The sequence below is a fragment of the Antechinus flavipes genome, chromosome 4 (assembly GCF_016432865.1).
Source record: "Antechinus flavipes isolate AdamAnt ecotype Samford, QLD, Australia chromosome 4, AdamAnt_v2, whole genome shotgun sequence".
Taxonomy (NCBI): domain Eukaryota; kingdom Metazoa; phylum Chordata; class Mammalia; order Dasyuromorphia; family Dasyuridae; genus Antechinus; species Antechinus flavipes.
In genome coordinates, this window is record NC_067401.1 from 85,057,009 (window position 1) to 85,080,184 (window position 23,176).

General features: G+C 36.0%; 1 protein-coding gene across 1 annotated transcript in view; it reads right to left on the bottom strand.

Annotated features, from left to right (window-relative positions):
- Nucleotides 1-23,176, bottom strand: part of CATSPERE (catsper channel auxiliary subunit epsilon) — a 202,841-nt gene that overhangs the window by 5,981 nt on the left and 173,684 nt on the right. The window contains 2 exon segments of the mRNA XM_051996564.1: nucleotides 18,206-18,259; nucleotides 21,659-21,816. Of these exon segments, the coding sequence (XP_051852524.1) occupies nucleotides 18,206-18,259; nucleotides 21,659-21,816 (212 nt within the window).

The following is a 23,176-nucleotide window of genomic DNA, read 5'->3' on the forward strand; positions in this document are numbered from 1 at the left end:
TAATGTAATTATTAAATAAAAAAATTAAAAAAAAATTAAAAAAAAATAAAATAAAAAATAAAAAATAAAAAAATAAAAAAAAATCAAATTTACCAAAGGTGTATCTATTTTGTTGGTTTTTTCATAAAATGAACTCTTAGTTTTATTTATTAATTCAATAGTTTTTTTTACTTTCAATTTTATTAATCTCTCCTTTTATTTTTAGAATTTCAAGTTTAGTATTTGATTGGGGGGTTTTAATTTGCTCTTTTTCTAGCTTTTTTAGTTGCAAGCTCAATTCATTGATCTTCTCTTTCTCTATTTTATGTAAGTAAGCCTCTAGAGATATAAAATTTCCCCTTATTACAGCTTTGTTTATATCCCACAAATTTTGGTATGTTGTCTCATTATTGTCATTCTCTTGAATGAAATTATTGTGTCTCTGATTAGCTGTTTCACCCATTCATTCTTTAGGATGAGATTATTTAGTTTCCAATTACTTTTTGGTCTATTTTCCCCTGGCTTTTTATTAAATTTAATTTTTTATTGCATTGTGATTTGACAAGAATGCATTTATTATTTCTGCCTTTCTGCATTTGATTTTGAGGTCCTTTTGTTTTACTATCTGGTGAATTTTTGTATAGGTTTTATGAACTGCCAAGAAGAAAGTGTACTCCTTTCTGTTTCCAGTTTTCTCCAACGATCTATCATACCTAACTTTTCCAATATTCTATTTACCTCTTTAACTTCTTTCTTATTTATTTTTTGGTTTGATTGATTTAGTTCTGAGAGTGCTATGTTGAGTAAAACTCAATAGTTTTGCTGTCTATTTCTTCTTGTAGTTCTCTCAACTTCCCCTTTAGGAATTTAGATGTTATATCATTTGGTGCATATATGTTTAGTATTGATATTGCTTAATTATCTATGGTACCCTTTAGCAAGATATAGTTTCCTTCCTTATCTCTTTTAATTAGATCAATTTGCTTTTGCTTGATTTGAGATAAGAATAGCTATCCCTCCTTTTTTTTTTTTTTTTACCTTGCCTGAAGCATAGCACCCTGTTTTAAATGTGTTTCATGTACACAACAAATTGTAGAATTCTGGCTTTTAATCCAGTCTGCTATCTGCCTCTGCTTTGAGGGAGAGTTCATCCCATTCACATTTATGATTAAAACTACTAATTCTGTATTTCCTGACATCTTATTATCCCCAGATTATACTTTTCTCTTTCCTTTCCCCCTTCCTTCCTCCTCAGTATTAAACTTATGGACACCACTTGCCTCAGCCAGCCTCTGCATTTGGAGTCCTCTCCCCACCCCTCCCCTGTGGTGATCTTCCCAAATGCAGCCAATATGGCCGGGTTAGCTTAGAGGTCTATCTCTCTGCTTGGTTCCAAGCGCTCCCTCCGAATGTTGCCAAATCCAAGGGTTCTGTCCTTCAGCCTCTGCCTCTGCTTTCTTCAGCCTCCAACCAGCACAGAGATGGAATGAATCTCTTGTCTCCTTCACTTGGGGCTAGGCTAGCTTTCTGATGAGTCTTTCAGACCAGCTTGGTCTCAGTGGGAGAAGTGCAGGAGCCCAGCCACCAACTACAATGGTGTGAGATGAAGATGAATCTGGTTGTCCACTGAACTCTCCAATCGTAGCTTCTTCCTCTGAAAACTCTTTCTTCTGCCACCAGCAGCCAAGTGGAAAATATTCTCTCTTGCCTCGCCTCAGAGAGAGGGCTTCTGGCGTAATTCCGCTGAAATCTCAACTTGTAGCTTCTTCACTCTGAAAAACTTCCTTGACTGGCCCATTGAAGCTCTATTTATGCTCCTTCAAGAGAGGGATTGTGGGTTTTCTCCCATAGTGCTCTCTGGCCCAAAGAGCTTCAAGGAAGGTGTGAACTCATCCCATACTTGTGAACTCCAATGAGTAAAGGTGTGAACACAAGCCTTGTATTAATTAGTTCTACTTAGTACCTTGTTTCAGGTTCTGCCCAAAACATCTTCTTGTAAGATTAGATCAACTCTAATGAGTTAGCAGTTTGTAAAGATTCCAACACTCCCCCAGCTTATAGCTTTTCCCCTACTATTTCTGTATTCCTTTCTATTTAGCCTACCCCTTCCCTTTTTTGCTTTTTCTCTCCCACTTTTCAGTGAGGTGAGAAAAGTTTCTCTGTAAACCAAATATATCTAATATTTTCTCTTTGAGCCAAATCTGATGAAAGTAAGATTCACACAATGTTCATCCCCCTCCCTTCTTTCCCTCACATATAATAGGATCCTTTGCCTCTTCAACATGTGTCTTTTCCTCTTTTTACCTCCACTTCTCTTTTTCTGGTAAAATCCCCTTTCCACCTCCAGTTCCTTTTTTTTTACAACAGTAAAATCAAATTATACATGCATGATGTATGCCCATAACAGAAATACAGTTCTCAAGAATTCTTTTTGTTTTATTTTATTTTATTTTTTGGTGCTTCTCTTGAGTCCTATATTTGGAGGCCAAAATTTTTTTTAGCTCTGTTTTTTTAAAATCAGAAATAAATGGAATTTACCTGTTTCATTGAATGCCCATCTTCTTCCCTGGAATAAAATGCTCAGTTTAACAGAGTAGTTTATTCTTGGCTGCATTCCAAGTTCCTTTAACTTTCAGAATATCAGATTCCAGGCCCTTTGATCCTTTAAGGTGGAAGCTGCTAGATCCTGAGTATTCCTTATTGGGGCTCCTCGGTATTTGAATTGTTTTTTCCTGGTTGCTTGGATTATTTTTTTCTTGGTCCGATAGTTCTGAAATTTAGCCCCAATATTCCTTGGAATTTTAATTTTGGGGTCTCTTTCAGTGGGTGTTTGATGAATTCTTTCAATAGCTATTTTACCTTCTGATTCTATGACATCTGGGCAGTTTTCTTTAGTGATTTCCTGAAAAACAGTATATAGCCCTGTAATGGGCTGAAGCTCTTGAAGCTCGTTGCGCTGAGGTCCCTCTTAGCACTTGAGACTAATTAGCAATTGGACAATACTCTATTAATATATGCTTGGAGAAAGAATGGCTTCGCCCACTCTCTGTGAAGGTTTTGATGTGTTGTATAGGAAATGATGTAGAGAGGATTTAGTGGGTGAAGTGAGAGAGGCAGAACACAGCTGGCTGGGCTGTCTCGATTGCTCTCACTTTGTATCACCATTCCCCCTTCACCTCTGCAAAGAATAAAGATCAAGGATTTTCCCTTATTCTGACTCCGGCTGATTTAATGTACTCTGGGTGCTAAACACAATCATCACAATTGGCGCCTATTGTGGAAGCAAGGACCCTACTTTCACTGAAGAAGTCTCCAGTGACCAGGAAATTAGGTGAGTATTTTAATAGACAAACAGGGAACTTACTTTGTTAAGGGCTAAACTAGTAACCTTTTCTGGCTGAAATGGGACAGATGTTAGGAAAAGATTCTCCTCCATCCCCATCCTCACCCCCACCCAGGAGTGGTGCTATAGAAAGCATGCTTAAGCTGATAGAAGGACAAGGACTAATTATAACTTGGGAACAGATAGCTAGACTTCTGAGTACATTAAAACTCGTCTCCCTTGGTTCTTAGAGGAAGAGCAAATTTCTCCAGATAATTGGAGATTAATACGACAACAGCTCTCTGAATATTACAATGAGAGGTCCTCATTTAATTTCCATTGAAGCATTCTATGTATACAGTATAATACAGTTGGCCTTAAAAAATCCTGCAAATTATAGAAAAAAGAAAACTTCTAGGAACCGCCAGATGACGAAGTGTAGGGAAAATGAGGAAGACAATGAACAGATTAATGACCATATCCCCACAGGGCATGGAGATTTAAGTGAGGCTCAAAGGTGTGGTGACTTTCCATCCCATGAGGCAGCTTCAACACTGCCTATGGAGCAGATAATTGACACAACCACATGAATTCCACCTTCCAGGATGGAGGGAGGAGGAGGAGTGGGGGAGGGGCAGTAACATCATTAGCACCTCCTCCCCTTCACCCCCCCTCCTCCAGCACTCAACCGCTCCTATGAGTAGATTGCAAAAGGCAATACTCAAAACTGCGGAAGATGGGAAAGATGTAACTGAGTTAAGACCACATATTTTTCCTATGATTCAACAGTTTAGCTCTTCAGGTAAAGAAAGCAGAAAATACGCTCCTTTTGATATAGAAATCCTCAAAGACCTGAAAAAAGCTTGCACTCTTTATGGGGCTACATCAGCTTATGTTAAGATGTTATTACAGAATTTGACTTTTGAAATCTTAACCCCTAATGACTGGAAATCTATAGCAAGGGTATGCTTAGAACCTGGAGAAAACTTCTTGTGACTTTCTGAATATAGTGAGCTCTGTAGGATACAAGCCCAACAAAATAGTCAAAGTGGAGTTCATACTCCAATCACTTATGACCAACTAATAAGTGTAGGTTCTTATGCAGACGTTGTAGTACAGATTAATTACTCCATAGCAGCATATGAGCAAATTGCTGCTAATGCTATCAAAGTGTGGGCTTCTCTCCACAATAGACAACAAGAGTGAGGCCTTCACAAAAATAACACAAGGGCCAAATGAACCCTTTGCTGACTTTGTGGGATGTCTGCAGACAGCTATCACAAGAACTAATGGTGAAAATGCAGTAACAGACATTTTGATAAGGCAACGTGCTAAGGAAAATGCTAATGAGGTTTGCGGAAGAATTATACTAGGACTGTGCAAGGATGCTCCTTTAGAGGAGCTCATAAGATGCTGTGCCACAGTGAGCATAAATGCCTTTTATAGCCAGGCTATGATGTAGACTTCCCAAAATCCAAACATGGGAAGAGAGAGTCCCTCCTGGCAAGGGACTTCCAGAGAGACTCGGAGATGCTTTCCGTGTGGAAAAGTAGGGCATCTGAAAGCTCAATGTTGGTATAGAGACAGAATGAGAAAACAGGGTGAGAAAACAAGACCCAATACCCCATTCCCAAAATGCAACAGAGGCTTCTATTGGGCATCAGAATGTAGACTGATTCAGGGAAATGGGATGAGGGGACCAGCCCTAGGGCCCAAGGCAAAAAATACTTGGGGCATGATGGCAGCCGATGGTGCATCCAGAGAGTACCTAGAAGTCCAATACCCAGACGTGACCAATACTGGCCATCAGCCAGGAAACAATCTGATGGGAGAAAGGGATTACAATTGGGGAGGATAGAGTTGTATGCAGCTGGGACAACTGAGATATCCCCTGGAGAAGTGAAATCTGTTCCTCTCTAGCCTATGGATCCCTTGCCTCCAGGCACAGTAGGTTTGACCATTTCACCTCCTGAGAATACATACAAAACAGTGTCCATACACACACTGATGTGGAAACTGGGGAATATGTAAATAATATCCCAGTCACTAATACAGGTAGACAATGTGTGACTTATCCCCCAGGAGAAGTAGTAGCATCAGTTTACTGATACAGACTCCTAATAAGCAATCTGGTGATAATCGCCCAGATTCTGACTCCAAGACACAAAATCCAGGAATATATTAGACAGCAGCGGTAACAGTTGACTGACCTATGCTCACGACCTATATAAATGGCCTACCATTGAAAGGATTGGTAGACACAGGTGCAGATCGTACAGTCATTAGAGGTGCCAACTGGCCCAGTCACTGGCCAAAGATTAAAGCGGACACTTACATGTCTGGAATTGGAGGATCAATAGCAGCTGATGCTATGAGATGGATTTTTGAAGGCAAAACAGGAGTTTTTACTCCTTTTATGGTTGGAAAAATCCCCATCAATCTGTGGGGAAGAGATGTTTTACAACAATTAGGGTTAAAAATGAGTACTTCAATTTTTTAGGCAGGGCTGCTGTTGAAGCCCTGCCAACACTTTTACCTGTTCCTATCCAATGGAAAACTGATACACCAGTGTAGATAGAACAGTGGCCCTTAGGTAGCAATGAAATTCAGGCCTTATTAGATATAATACAGTAGCAACTTGATCAAGGACACTTATAACCTTCTCTAAGTCCTTGGAATTCCCCAGTCTTTATTGTAAAAAAGAAATCTGGAAAATGGAGGATGTCGACTGATTTAAGAAAGATAAATGAACAGATGGAAACTATGGGAACTCTTCAGCCTGAACTTCCATCTCATACTCAATTGCCTAGAGAATGGCCTCTTTGGATTGTAGACATTAAGGATTTTTTCTATTCTATCCCTCTGGATAAGGAGGATACAAAAAGATTTGCCTTTTCAGTACCCAGTGTTAACTTAGTTGAGCCTTATAAAAGATATGAATGGACAGTTTTGCCACAGAGAATGAAAAACAGCCCCACTATGTGTCAAATGTATGCTGCTGCTGCTCTTACTCCGGTAAGAAAAGCATTTCCAAAAGTTATATTATTACATTATATGGATGATATATTGGAATGTGTACCTGAGGAACAAATGTTAGAAGCATGTCTACAAAAGACCATAGAAACACTAAGGAATTACAAATTGTACATAGCTTCAGAAAAAATTCAAAGACATTCTCCTTTTCAATATTTAAGATATGAAGTATACCCTAAGGTGCTTACAGTACAAAAACTATCCTTAAGAACAGAAAAGCTAAACACCTTAAATGATTTTCAGAAATTGATAGGAGACATCCAATGGATGTGACTAGTGTTAGGCTTGACTACCTATCAATTACAACCATTATATGATATTTTAAGAGGGGACAGTGCTTTAAATTCACCACATCAGCTTACAAAAGAAGCTCAAGAGGCTTTGAAAGAAGTTGAACTGGTTTTATCCAATGTGGTTGAAAGAGTCACTCAAAAACCTTTGGAAATATCAGTTTTTGCTACACAAGAGGCACCCACAGCAGTCCTTCATCAAGGAGGCAGTGTGATAGAGTGTGAACCTCCTGGCACAACCAGAACAAAGTCTTACTTCTTACTCAGCGCTTTGGCTAGAATTTTATTAAAAGCCGTTAAATGAGCAGTACAATTATCTGGGACAACACCTGAAAAGATATACACCTTTTATACTAATACACAAATTAATATGTGCTGTGAGACCATCCCAGAGTGGCAAATTTTATTAGCCATGGCTCCAAATTTTACACACGGGTCTCCATTAAAGATAACCAGACTATTACATAATTGGCGATGGATTCTTGAAGAAAAGGTTTCTAAAGTTCCTCTTAAAGGACAAACTATCTTTACAGATGCATCCAAACATAATATTTGTGCTGTATACTCTCATGACTTAACTATAAAGAGAGTAGTCAGCAGTCCTTTTCAGTCCACTCAGCAGAATGAATTGTATGCAATCATTCTAGCTCTTACTTATTATCCAGGAGATATAAATATAATATCTGATTTGGCCTATTAAGTAGACGTTGCACAAAGAATTGCCACAGCCCAAGTAAAATTTGTAGCTTCTAAAATATATCAGCTCTTTAAGAAACTTCAAGAGCAAGTGAGAAAGCATCCAAGTAAGATTTATATTTTGCATGTCCACACTCATAGTGGACTTCCAGGTCCAATTTTTGATGGCAATTCAAAGGCAGATAGCCTTCTAAGTATGTTGGTCAGTACTCCTTTATTTCAAGAAGCCCAGGAATCTCATTCTAAATATCATCAGGTTGCTCGAGCTTTACATTTAAAATTTGGAATAACAAGAGAGGAAGCTAGGAGCATAGTAAAAGCCATACAGCTTGCCTTCCTTTCCACACTCCTACACTGTCTCCAGGGAAGAACCCTCGTGATTTGAGATCCAATGAAATTTGGCAAATGCATGTAACCCATTATAAATCTTTTGGTCACCTGTCTTTTATCCATGTTGTGGTAGACACCTTTTCAGGTGTAATACCAACAGCAAAAGAGACAGCCCAAGTGGTCACTGAGTGACTTATTCAACCATTTGCAATTATGGGTGTGCCAAAAGCAATAAAAACAGATAATGGACCTGCATATGCTTCTAAACATTTTGCACACTTTTGTGCAGAGTATAAGATTTTACACACTATTGGCATACCCTTTAATCCTCAAGGACAGGCAATAGTAGAGAGGAGAAATAGAGACATTAAGATGCTCTTCCAAAAACAAAAGAAAGGGGGAGCCACAGGTAACCCCAGAGAACTTCTAAATCTAGCCCTTTATACTATTAACTTCTTGATTTTTGACAAAGACGCACTGGCTCCGGCAGACAAGTTTTATAACCCGCCGTAAGGGCAGTGTCCAGTGCGAGCAGCTTTACTATCATTAGATAATCACCAGGTGATGTGAAGAGATCCAGAGAGTGGTGAATGGAAGGGACCAGATAGGTTAATTGCTTGGGGGACAGGGTTTGCTTGTATCTCTACAGGTGGAGAAGGAATCAGATGGATGCCAATGAGTTGTATTTGCCTTGTCCATCTCAGAGAGACAGAGCAGACCCTTGAAATGAAGGAGAAGAACCAAGAAACATCCAGTGGTTCCATTGCTGATTGTGCCTACCACTGAAAGAGCATGGCAGTTATGGCATTTGACTCATGGACATCGAAAATTGTTGGACTTCAAAACCCTTAGAAACCCTTAGGATTCTCTGAGACATGATAAGATTATTGTAGGACTTAAAAGCCCTTAGTAATCATTGGATTCTCTGAGACATAAGACTGTTATAGGACTTGAAAGCCCTTGTGAATCATTGGATTTTCTGAGAAATGATAAGACTGATGCAGGACTTCAAAATCTGCTGGAATCATTGGATTCCCTAACACATAAAAGGACTGTAGCAGGACTTCAAAAACTTGGGGGGATCATTGGATTCCCTGACATGTGAAGCAATGGACAATAGATTGGTTTTGGACTATCTCTTGGCTGCTGAAGAAGGCGTATGTGTGACTGTTGTTTACATACCCTCCTTCTAGGAGTTCTGGAAATCTTTTACAACACTATGTTGATTTATCTTGTTATACCGCTACTTGTGTGTACAATTCATGTTTGTTACACCACATCGAGCCTCACTGACTGTGGGGAGAGTCATCACTAATAGCCTCTGAATTATTGCTATGTGCTTGTGTAATACGTCCCATGCTGATGGGTTTGTGCATACCTGTTTCTAATAAGACCCTTCAGCACAGAAACCTGCTAGCAATCCCCACTTCACTTTGGTGCTTTTCATCTCTCTTCCTGAGATATCAGGGAAGGTGTGATCATCTCCTTTTTAGTGCTTTCACCTCCCTTCCTGAGAAGTCAGGGGGGACATGATCACCTTCTTTCAGGTGTTTTCACCTCCTCTCCTGAAAAGTCAGGGAGAGTGTAATCACCTCCCTTTGGGGGCTCTCACCTCCCTGAGAGATCAGGGATGGCATGACCACCTGTGTTTTAAAACAAAAGAAAATGGGAGATGTAATGGGCTGAAGCTCTTGAAGCTCTCATTGCACTGAGGTCACTCTTAGCACTGAGGCTAATTAGCAATTGGACAATACTCTATTAATATATGCTTGGAGAAAGATTGGCCCCACCCACTCTCTGTGCAAGTTTTAATGTGTTGTATAGGAAATGAAATAGAGAGGATTTGGTGCATGGAGTGAGAGGGACAGAGCACTACTGGCAGGGTTTGTGTTGTGATTGCTCTCACTTCGTATAGCCATTCCCCCTTCACTTCCATAAAGAATAAAGATCAAGGACTTTTCCTTATTCTCACTCCGGCTGATTTTCATATACTCTGGGTGCTAAATGTGGTCATCACACAGCCCCTTTTTTTCATCATGGTTTTCAGAGAGTCCAATAATGCTTAGATTTTCTCTATTAGATCTATTTTCCAGATCTTTTATTTTCCCTAGCAGGTATTTAACATTGTTTTTTATTTTTTATTTTTTCCTTTTTGGTTTTGCTTGACTGATTTTTGATGCCTCATTGAGACATTCATTTCCATTTATTCAGTTCTGATTTTTAATGAATTTTCTTCTTCTTTTTTTAACTTGTTTTTGTAATTGTCCAATTGAGTTTTTAAATGAGTTCCGTTTTGTTCTATGGAATTTTTTTCCTTTTCACAAAATTTTTTTTTAGGATTTCTTTTCTTTTTTCCAGTTCAAAAATTCTGTTTTCCTGGGAGTTCTTTATCTTTTCCATTTCACGTTTCAGGGAGTTTTTTTTTTTTTTTCCACTTTATCAAATCTTTCTTTTAATGAATTATATGCCTTTTCTAAACTCTTGCAGAGTCTTCTTTTCCTTTCTCCATTCTTCTTCTAGCTCTCTTTTAAGATCCTTTTTAATTTCTTCTAGGAGAGCCTTGTATTGTGGGGACCCTTTGGGGCTTCATCTAGACATAATCTGCCTTAGGTTCCTCAGGATTTGAAATCTGTTCTCTTTCACTATAGAAGCTATCTATAGTTAGGGCTCGCTTTGCCTTTTTACTCATTAAAAAAAAAAAAAATTGGGAACTGCTTTTAGGGCATGGAGATTCTAAGCTTTCTCTACGGACCTGGAAACAACAATGGCTGTGCTAGGATTGTGGTGAGTCATTCCTGGTGTGAGTGGGCATGGCCAGGAGGTGTGAGACTCCAGCACTTTGGGATACACTCTTTACCCTCTGCATTTGTGTTAGATGTTTTATAACTTCTCTGCTGATCTAATAACGTGCAGCCAGGGCAGAGTAGCAAACACTGTGGTAGAGTCCTCCCCATAGATTCTCTGCTCTGTGCAGACTACACTCCACCCCTGTCTGCTCTGTGTGCTGGCCTCCATGTCTGTGCCTGACCTTCTCCTGTGCTGCGCCTGATCAAAACAGACCTTTTCTGGCGATCTTTGAAATTATCTTTTGCTGGTAATTTGCTGCACTCCCAATATTTGTGAATTCTGTCAGTTTTGCACTATTTCAGAGACTGAATTTTTTATTTAGTGTGAGGCTGGTAGGAGAGCTAAGAAATGTGTGTCCTCTCCTGCCATCTTGGTTCCACCCTAGTTTTTTATTTTCAAAACACGAATACAAAATTTCTAAATAAAATACTAACAAAGCTAATGTTATAGAAAAGGAAAATGATATTAGAGGCAATGTGAGAAAATTGGGACACTAGTGCACTGTGAAAGTTGGGAACTAATTCTGGAGAATAATTTGTAACTATGTCCAAATGGTTATAAAATTGTGTGCATTGTTTGACTACAGGCAACTCAGAGAACATCTTTCACATGCTAAATTTGCTCCCTAAATGTAGTATGGACAAAATAACCAGATCTGTATCCCAAAACAATCAAAAAGGAAAAGCCCTTATATGTACAAACATATTTATAGGATTTTTGTGTGTGTGTGATGGCAAAGAATTGGAAACTGAGGAGATGACCAACAATTGCTTTGTTGAACAAGTTGTTATATATGATTAGGAGGAATTGTGCTTTCAGGAATAAACAGGGTAGTTTGGGAAAAACTTGGAAGACCTTAATGACCTGATATTGAGTAGAACCACAAGAACACTGTGCAAAGTAATAATATTGTATGATGAACAATTTTGAATTATTCTCAGCAATATGATGGTGCAAAACAATCCCATAAGATTCATGATGAAAAATTATATCTACCTCCAGAAAGTTATGGACAATGTTAAATGATGCTTCAAGCTGCATTCAGATTCAAACTTTTAAATTCTTATTTTATTTTTGTTGAAATATAGCTATTATGGATATATTATGTTTATATGTTATAAATAAACAATATATGTTTAATTGAATAATATACATGTGTAATTATCACATTTCTTGCCTTCATGATGGGTGGGTTGAGGGGACGTTAGGAGGAGATAGAATTCAAAAAATGAATGTTGAAAATAAATGATAAATTTAAAATGAGTTAATGAATTGAGCTTTTCTAGGACTTCGGGTGTGGCAGTTGAATTTAATGATTTCTAAAGATCTGTCAAACTATTTAGTATTTTTATTCATGAAATTCAGTTTAGGTGATTTAAAGAACATTTTATTAAGCTGCCTGAAGCAACAAGGATTATGCTACCGAAGTCAGATGGCTGTTAAGACCTTGATTATTATTTCCTTTCATAATTTAGGGGAAGGAAAACAGGACTCTGTACCTGAGAATCTTGGGATAGCACTCCTTCCAGTCTGATCTCTTTCCGCCTTTTCTCCTCCTCCAACCCCCAGCACCATTTTGGTCTTCACAGTCGTCATGGAGGAAGGAACAACAACAATCTATGTGGAGATGCAGCCAAACTTAGCCTCCTAGCAGGGGTCCTCAAACTAAGGCCCTTGGGCCAGAAGTGGCAGCTGAGGATGATTATCCCCCGCACCCAGGGCTATGAAGTTTCTTTATTTAAAGGCCCACAAAACAAAGTTTTTGTTTTTACTATAGTCCTGTCCTCCAACAGTCTGAGAGACAGTGAACTGGCTCCCTATTTAAAAAGTTTGAGGACCCCTGTGAGGCTGGGGAAATAACAGTTCTCAATATGACTGTCCTTGGTAGTGTCAGATTATTAAAAAAATCAGAAAAAAAAGATTTTGTAATTAGAAGCCATATTAAAGAGGGGATCTTACCATTCCTTTTGCTGCTGATTCCTAAAGTTTATTAGGATTACTTTGGATCACTGGACCACTGAGACAAACCAAGTATTTCATAGTTGATCATTGCACATTCTCGCTATTATTTATTATATACAATGTATTTCTAGTTCTGCTTGTTTTCTCTCAGCATCAGTATATGTGAATCTTTCCAAGTCTTTTTAAAACCAGCTTGTTCATCATTTATTATAGACCAATAATATTCCATTATTTTCATATACCACAACTTGTTCAGCTATTCTCCAAATGATGGGCATATTCATTTTCCAATTCTTTGCTACCACAAAAAGAGCTGCTACAAACACTTTTGCTCATAATTCTTATTCCAGAAGCTGGAGTTTGGGGTAATCTATTATTTGATAAATTAGATTACTATAGGACTTGATTTTTATTCCACTTATCCACCACTCTATTTCTTACCCAATACCAAATGGTTTTGATGATTGCCACTCTATGATATAGTTTTAGGTTTGTTACTGCTAAACCACCATCATTTGCATTTTTTTTTCATTCTCTTGATATTCTTGACCTTTTTCCTTCCAGATGAATTTTGTTATGATTTTTTCTAGTTCCATAAAATAATTTTTTGGCAGTTTGATTGGTATGGCATTGAACAAGTAGAGCAAATTAGGCAGAATTATTATTTTTATTATGTTACCTCGGCCTATTCATGAGAAATTGATATTTTTCCAATTATTTAGATCTGACTTTTGTGTGACAAGTATTTTATTTTTATATGGGTTCATATAGTTCTTGGGTCTTTTTTGGCAGGTAGATCCCCAAGTATTTTATTTTTCTACAATAATTTTAATTGGAATTTCTCTTTCTATCTCTTGCTGATAGTCTTTTTTAGTAATATATAGATATTCTGATGATATGTGTGGGTTTATTTTATATCCTGAAACTTTGCTAAATCTGTTCATTGTTTCTGGTAGGTTTTTCAATGATTTTCTTGGATTCTCTAAGCATATCATCATATCATCTGCTAAGAATGACAGTTTTATTTCCTTATTGCCTATTCTAATTCCTTTAATTTTTCTTCTTTTCTTATAGTTAAAGTCAACATTTCTAGTGCAATGCTGAATAATAGTGATGATAATGGGCACCCATATTTCACTCTGATCTTATTGAAAATGCTTTCAATTTCTCTCTATTACAAATAATGTTTGCCATTTTAGATAGATATTAATTATTTTAAGGAAAGCTCCCTTTATCCCTATGCTCTATGTTTTTAATAGGAATGGCTGCTATATTTTGTCAAAAGTTTTTGTGCGTCTATTGAGATTTTCATGATTTCTGTTGCTTTTGTTATTGATATGGTCAATTATGGTAAGAATTTTCCTGATATTGAACTAACTTTGCATTGCTGACACAAATTCCACTTGGTCATAGTATATTATCCTGCTGATAAATTGTTGTAACCTCTTTGCTAATATTTTATTTAAAATTTTACATCAATATTCATTAGGGAAATTTGTAATTTTATTTCTCTGTTTTGGCTCTTCCTGGTTTAGGTATTAGTACCCTATATGTGTCATAGAAGGAATTTGACAGGACTCCTTCTTTATCTATTTTCCCACATAGTTTACATAGTACTTGGAATTAATTGTTTTTTAAAGATTTGGTAGAATTCACTTGTGATGCATCTGGCCTTGATGATTTTTATCTTTGGGAGTTCATTAATGGCTTTTAAAATTTCTTCTAAAATGAGACTATTTAAATAATTTATTTCCTCTTCTGTTAATCTGGGAAATTTATATTTTTGTAAATATTAATCCATTTTGTTTAGATTGTCAGACTTGCTGCCATACAGTTGGGCAAAATAGCTCCTAATTATTGCTTTAATTTCTTTGATTGGTGTATTCATACTTTTCATTTTTGATGCTGGTGATTTTTTTCTTTCCTTTTTCTAATCAAATTAATCAAAGTTTTATTTTATTGGTTTTTAAATAAAACCAATTCAGTTTTATTGATTAGTTTAGTAGTTTTCTTAGTTTCTATTTTATTAATCTCTCCTTTGAGTTTCAGACTTTCTAATTTGGTACTTGATTGGGGTTTTTAATTTGTTCTTTTTATAGCTGTTTTAGTTGCATGCCCAATTCATTGATTTCTTTATTTTATTCATGTAACTATTTAGGGATATAAAATTTCCCCTAACAATTGCTTTGGCTGCATCTTAAGTTTTGGTATGTTGTCTCATTATTGTCATTTTCTTGGATGAAATTATGGATTGTTTCTGTGATTTGTTATTTGACTCATTCATTTTTTTAGAATTAGATTTAATTTCCAATTTGTTTTTAGTCTATCTTTCCCTGGCCCTTTATTGAACATAATTTTTATTGCATTGTGGTGTGAAAAGGAAGCATTTATTATTTCTGCCTTTCTGCATTTGACTGTGAGGTTTTTAATGCTCTAATGGTTAATTTTTTTGTGTAGGTGCCATGTACTGTTGAGAAAAAGATGTATTCTTTTATATCCCTATTCAATTTTTCTCCAGAAGTCTATCATATCTAGGTTTTAACCTTCTTAGTTTCTTTCTTGTTTATTTTGTGGTTAGATTTTTCTGATTATGAGAGGGGAAGATAGATGTTTCCCCCACCACTAGTACATAGTTTTGCTGTCTATTTCTTCCCGTAACTGGCTTAAAATCTTCTCTAGAAATTTGGCTGCTCTGCCACTTGGTGTGTACAATTTAGGATAGTTACTACTTCATTGTTTATGGTACATTTTATCAAGCTGTACTTTCCTTATCTTTAATAAGATCTATTTTTACTTTAGCTTTATTTGAGATCAGTATTGCTATGCCTGCTTCTTTCTATTTACTTCAGCTGAAGCCTTTTTACTTTTACTCTGTAAAGGTCAAATGTGTTTGTCTGTGTCAAATGTGTTTCTTGTAAACAACATATTGTATGGTTCTGTTTTTTAATCTACTGTGCTATTAGCTGCCATTTAATGGGAAAATCCATCCCATTCACATTCACAATTACCAACTCTGTTTTTCCCTCCTCCTGTTTTTTCCCCTGAATATTTTACTTTTGCTTTCCCTTTCCACCCCAATCTTAGTTTTTTTTAATCCATTCCATCCACTACTTTATCTCCTATCACTCCTTCTCCTGCTCCTGCTATCTTTTCCCCTAATGTTTCTGCCCTCCCTTCTTCCTAGCCACCCTTTGCTTTCCTCTTTCTCCTTGCTACTTCTTCATAATGTTAGATAAATTTTTATACCCAACTGAATGATTAAGTTATTTCCTGTAAGAGCCCAAACTGGTGAGATCAAGCATCAGATAATGCTCATTCCCCTTCTTTTCCCCCCTCAATTATAATAGGTTGTTTGTTCCTATGAAATGTGAACTGTCCCATTTTTTCTTTCCTTTCCTCTTTTCCCCCTTTCCTACCCCTTAATGTCTTATTCCAGGTCCTCTGTTCCTTTATTGTAGAAGCTGTCAGATCCTGGTAATCATGACTGTTACTCCTTGATATTTGAATTGTTTTTATTAGGCAGATTTCACTATTTTTTTCCTTTACACTATAGTTCTAGAGTTTCTCAACAATGTTCCTTGGGGTTTTTCTTGTGGGATCTCTTTCTAAAGGTGAACAATACATTCTTTCAATTAGTATTTCCCTCTCTGTTTCTAGAATATTGAGGCAGTTTTCCTTAATCTCTTGGAGAATGCTATCCAGGCTCTTTTTTTTTTTTTTTTTTTTTTGATCATGGCCTTCCGGTAGTCCAATAATTTTCAAATTGTCTCTTCTGGATCTATTTTTTATGTCAACTGTTTTTCCAATGAGATATTTCACATTTTCTTCCATTTTTTCCCATTCTTTTTAGTTTGACTGATTCTTGGTGTCTCACAGAATCATTAGCTTTTGTTTGACCCAATCTGTTTTTAATGTGTGATTTTCTTCAGTTAGTTTTTGTATCTTTTTTCATTTGGTTAATTCTACTTTTTAAGGAGTTGTTTTCTTCAGACAATTTTTTTTCCTTTCTTTTCCAAGCAAATATCTAACCCCAGCCAAGCCTTGATTCTCTCATGCACATCTCTCATTTCCTTTCTCATTTTTTCATCTATCTCTCTTATTTGCCTTTTAAAGTCTTATGAACACTTCCAAGAAGGCTCTTTGGGCTTAAGACCAATTATAATCAGGCTGAGATTTCTTCTGTAGACATTATGTCCTCCTCTGAGTTGGTGTTTTGACCTGTCCTGTTACCATAGTAACCGTCTAGGGTCAAGGTTCTTTTCTTTTTCTTGTTCTTGTTCTTTTTCTTTTGATAGTTCCTCTTTTTTTTTTTTAAACTTACTTTGTTGAGCTCTGTTCCTGGTGTAAAGGGGACATTGTCTCAAACTTCCAATGCAGTCTGAGCCCTGGCTTTGAGCACAGGGACTCCTTGCAGGGGTAGCTTTGCCTGCTTTTTTCAGGAAATAGCCTGGTTTCCCAGAGTTTGCCTTCTGAGCTGGGACTAGAAGCTGTCCTGGTGATTTGTTCTTTTACTGAACTAGGATTGAGGGTCTTAGTTGCTGATTTGCTGTGATTAAGACCCCTTTCACCAGCTTTCTCAGAGTCTATCTGAGTTGGGCTAATCACCCTTTTCACCTGTTCTTTGCAAATTCATTAGAATGGCTCACCTTATGGCAAGAAGTTCTGTAGGAACTTTACCTGCCCTATGGCATCTTTCTCTTAACTAATTTATTAGGAACTTATCTGATTTATTAATGGAGGAATTTAGATATGTCTTTCCCCTTGTTAATCCTAAAAATTCCTGTTAGAAATTAGCTCTCTGTTAGCAGTGTAATAAAATCTTTGATACCTAATTTGGAGATGGTCTAAGCATAAAACTTATTTTGAGGCAATTTGCAATGAAGGCCTGCAACCCCAATATATTTTGTGGGTCTAATAATCAAGTTCCCAATATTCTCTTCTACTGGTCAGTAACATAAGTCATTGACTCTTCCTTAATAGAGAAGACTTTAAATGGATTAATGACTCATGAATCCCCAGCACCTTCATGGAACTATGGAAATGTATTATTTCCACATTCCTGAACTTTCTGAATGTACAAAGGCTGGTACATTAGTATGGATAAAAAGATTTAACTATTGAAATTCATAGCTCTGGATATACTAGTTTAAAATTAAAAAGAAAAAAAAAACAAACAAAGGAATACTTGCCCTGGGGAGGAAAAAGGAAGTTATCGCATTTAGGGACTATACCTATTAAGACTCTTCTGACCCTGTGAGCCTGAGTTTGGACTGAAGCATCAGTGAAAGGTCCTAAACTATGTGTTTCCTTGGTTTTACCAGCAGGCAATAGCAATCTGGTGTTAGGGGAACATTGCTGCATATGGAATATGAAGAATCCAAGATAGTGAGAGGAGAAGCACAGTTTGTTTTAATGCTTGGCAGTGGGAAGAAAAATAAGGTTCATTTTCTAGCCCAATCTAGTCCTCCAAATCAGCCATTTTTGATTCAGAAAAAAGAATGTATTTACTGATACTTAACAATCACAAATGTTTATTTTTTCTGAAGGAAATTTTTTTCTTATTCACTTTACATTGTGCAATATTGTAAATTGTATTCTTGGTAACAGGAATTAGAGAAGGCAGAATTTTAAAAAAATAGATTTGGTTTCTTTACCTTCCCCTCACTTTTTTGTACTCATTAATATATATCTAAAATATCTAATATGCTTTAATAATTTCCCCAATTAATCCCTATTAATTTCTTACCTTGGGAGTATGCCAAATGTCTCAATTGCAAAGGTGGTTGTTAGCTCACAGAAACTACAAATTAAAAAAAAATTTAAATTAAACAAGAAAAACATACTGAAACATTCAATTTTCATACAATCCATGTGAATTCAACCAAAGCTTTTAATAAGTCCTGTTCTAAAAGAATGTTCTAATTTGCCTTTATTATATCTAAACCACTTGTTAAGAGTTGGTTATGGTAGCTACCCAGAGAAACTATTAATAGTAGAATTATTGTCATAGTTAGAAATTAAACTTTTTGGTTTAAAAGGTTAGGAGATATTAGGACTTGACAAGGGTGGTTGCAGTGAGAATGAAGGGAAAGGGATAGATACAAGAGATATAGGATTTGGTAGTTAATGGTATATATAGGGTTGAAGCAAGGGTTATAGATGATTATGAGGTGCTGGATTTGGATGACTGGCAAATGGGGATCGAAGGAGAAACAGTATTTCTTCTAAGATGATGAATTTAATTTTGGACACAATGATTTTAAAGTACCAATAGCATAGGTGCAGTCCTACATGTAATTAATCAGAAATGGAGGACTGGAATTTTGGGCAGAGATTAAGGATTAAGAAATTTATATGTTTTCTGCATAAGTGATAATTAAGCCATGAGAGCTACTGAGATCACCAAGGGAATGTACATAAAAAGACAAGAGAGCTAAAGATAAAACCTTGGGAGGCCTCCCTGTAGAAAGGCTGAGGATAGATAATGTATTAAAAGAAGTAGAGAAGGAATGGTTAGGAAATTATGAGAATATACTATCATGCATATAGTGAGTAGAGGTTTCAGTCCACATTGTCAAATGCTGCAGAAATATCAAAGAAGATAAAGATAGAAATAAAACCATTGTATTTATTGGTAAGAAAGTCACTAATGACCTTGGAGAAAGATATTTCAGTAAAGTGGTGGAGAAGGGAAGCCATATTACAAGAATTTAGGGAATTATTAGATGATGAGGCAGTGGAGTTCTCAGGGTCTACTTCTCTGTCTGGAACTTTGACAATAAAAGGGAGAGGAGAATTAAGATGACAGTTCAAGGGAGAAGCGATGCCCAAAGGAAGGGTTAGGATTTTTTGTTTGTCTATTTCTAGGATTGAGAATTCCTGAGTATGAGTTGGTAGGAGATTAAAGATGCCTGAGAAATAATTTATGGAAGGCAAATATTGGAATGATTTAGCAAGTAACTCCAGTTTATGTATCTAAGTTTCAGCTCTTGATTGGGAGGGGAAGGTCATTACTTTTTGTGGAGATCAGAGGAGGTTTCAAAAAGAAAGAGGCATTTGAATTGGGCTTTAAAGGAGCAGTAAAAATTCAACAGGAGAAGAAAGTGTAGAAGGATATGATAAGCATAACAAAAAAAATGAGCAAAGAGGTAGAGCAGAAAAGCATTGAATGTGTTCAAGAGACAGAGAGAATATTTATCCCTTCCACATAGAAACTTTCCATCAAGTTTTAGATTTATTGAGGGTTGACATAAGAAATTAAATGGGAATTTGGGGGTGGGTGGGTTGTGGAAGCTACAGACAACATGTGAAGACCAGCAGAGAAACACAGAAAAAGTTTAGAAACCCAGAAATACAAAAAAAAATCTAATATTATATCAACATATTTTATCTTTCAATAACATAATAATTCATACTTTTTTAGTAGGAAGGTAGGGTCAAAAATTTGATGTGGGTTTTTCAGATTGTGGGGTTACCTTTTCCCTAACCCTTGTAATGTGGAAGGGATAACTGTAGTCCAGGTCATTAGAGATGGGTGGAAGGAAGTAAAGGTCAGAAAAGAGATCAGAGTTGGTTGAAGAGTTGTGGGAGGTTATACTGATTTCTTCTTTCCCTGAATTCCTAATGCATTAACAGAGGCTATCATTTATTACTTTGGAGCTTACATGGATGTCATCTTTATAGTAATTGAACTCTTTTGGGTCTGTATGTCGTATTTCTCCAACAAGAATATAAGCCTCTTGAGAGTAGGAAGGACATCTTACAACATTCAGCACATACTAATAGATTCACTTGTTGAATTGAATTATCTCAGTCATAGTTAGCAATCAGTAGTTATGTAGCACAACCAAATAACTGAACATTGTTATTGTTATTTGGAATTTAAAGAAGAAAAATGTATGACAATTTAAAAAAATGAGCATCTTTTTAACTTTCAAGGGGTTCATCTTTTTAAAAAAAATAGATATCTCAGAGCTTATTGTGGCATTCCTTTTGGGGATTAATTTTCTAATGCTGTAGAACAGTGTATCAAATGCGAATAGAAATGAGGATCATTAGAATCTTTGTGGGCTGCATATTGACTTAGAAAACCACACATTAACATCTATTTTCTATTGTATTTTTATTTTGTTAATTTGTTGCCAATTATATTTCAGTCTGGTTAGGCTTACCTAAAGAATGCTGTGTGCCACAATATGCTTGATCTTTCTGTTGCAGAAAGAAAACATTTTAAGGAAAATAAGGCAAAGAATTTTGCTTTGGGGGAGGGGAAGTGGTACTGCTGCATTTTGTATAATCACATTTTGGGATTGTATATAAGGAGGACAGCTAGATGGCGCACTGGATAGAGAGCATCAGTCTTAGACTCAGGAGAACCTGAGTTCAAATCCTCAGACACTTAACAAATATTTGTCTTGCAAAAAATTAGTAAGTAAACAAATAAGGATTGTACATCACTGAATTGGATTGACTAAATGACTTAATTACCTATATTCCATACTCATCTGGAATAGTCATTTGGACATTATGTATTTTAAAAAATCTTTTTGTTTCCTGCTTCACAGGGAAGATTTGAAGCCATTCTGGGAAGTAGTAGATTTTCTCTCATATATTTTTATCCTCACCTTCAATTCAATCCAACAAGTGTTACTCTGGCTCCTAACATATACTGAATTCCTGAGAATTTACAGGTAAAAAATACCTGACCTTGGTAAGGTATGAGTAGCAATAATTTTTTTAAAAAGATATAGAATACAAGAGTAGAAGAAAGTAGAGAGATTAAGTGGAAAACTTGAACTTTTTATTGTTGATTTCTTGTGTTCATCCTGACTCCCAGTTTTCTTTTCATACTTATTTTTAAAATTAAAAGAAAGAAGTATTTCTTCTTCACTCTGAATTCCACCTCTGGATCCCATTTTTTCCCCTGCTTTCTCCCCAGGTCCCCCCAGCTATCCTCAGTTTCTTTTTTTTTCAAAGTTTCCTTTTGTGGGTTCAAATATTCACAGCTTTTCTCACCTTAAAATATTTTTTGACCTTATTGATCCTACTTGGACCCTACTTGTCTCTCATTTTGGACAAATGACTGTCACTAAGGAAAAATAATTGCTCTTTTTTCATTGGCCTTTTAAAACCAATGCTATTATTATTGCTACAAGAATTTAAACTACCAAATTATTGCAACACAAACATTTTCATATACCTGTAGTTTGGATCAATGATCTTAACCCGGAACACATAAAAGCCAATATGATGAGTCTTCCAAATTATTTCATTTTTATTGGAAGAGTTGATAATCTCATATGGTTGTGATAGGTCTCCAGGTTTTCCATAGGAAAATGAAAAGCAATGTCTGTAATTCTAAATAGATTTAAAAAATAGAAATATTAAGATCATTGGTTGATTTTAGTAAACAATCTTTCCCTACATTCTGAGATGTGTTCTGGTAAATGCTTAACAACTGTATCTCTGGAGGAGAAAAAAACATAGATGATACATAACATACTAATATATAAAGTATAATTTTATTGATTGACATTTAAAATATTTTTTTCATCACTTTATTAAGTCTAGAAATCAATAAAAGAAGAAATCTGGTCCTTATTTGTCATTGTATTTATTTATTTTTGGACACATTTTTCATTGGAATTTGTTAATTTTAAAGGTGTAAATGCTTACACTGTCAATTAACCAATAGGCTTTTACAAGCTGGTTCAATATGGCTCCATCCCACCCTTGACTATAATCCTATTCTGTTGTTTTATAGTAATAAAGAGATTACCCTTTGTTCCTGAAGACTGTCAAAAAAAGAAGAATCCCTGACAAGTTCTACAATTCTGGGAAAACTTCAAGTATGGCTTGGCAGTGGACAAAATTACCTGACAAGCTAAGTGTAGGCAGGCTCACCATCAAGAATTTAGATTTTGATAACCACTGACAGCTGACAACTTGCTAACTGAATAAAAGTGGGCAGAGAGGGAAATATCATGGCAAAGCCTTAGATATCTTTGTTTCATTGGCAACAGCAGAGAAGCATCAGAAATTAGTTGGGGGGAAAAATGATAATTTTTAGACCTAAGTCTAACATGTAACATGAGGATTTTTAGTCCAGGAGGTCTTCTGAATGTTACCTTCTGAACTCTTAGAGGGGTTGCAATCTTGATCACTCACACTAATAAAATTGTGTAACTCTGAATTATTGAAACAAATATATATAATATAAAACAATTGTTAGTAAATTATTCAGAGATCAATCTTAATCATTCCACTGAACCATATCATTATGGTATAGGACAGGATACAGATAGGTCACATGCCATTTAAAGCATTTGAAACTGTCTCAGAATTGTTTTGTTGTATGGATTTGACTAAAATCTGATTTGAAAGTTATATCTTACATATGAAAACTTGTAATTAAAAAAGCAACAGTATTTATTTATATATCTATTGAAGTTAGGATTACATTTACAAATGTTAGAGCATCCTTTATTTCAAACAATAGCACCAAATTAAGAGATATAATTTTATACAGCATGTATTACTGTTCTGTGGCAAAGGCTTGAATGGAAAATTTTTATTTTTTTCCTTCCACCTTATATTTCAAAGTATTCTGTGCTACATTCTTCAAAGATCTCAAAATCTTGCCTCTGATTTTATTACCTGTGTAAATTTGGGCAAGTAACTTTTAGGTTTCCATTTCCTAATGTGTGTGTGAGGGAGG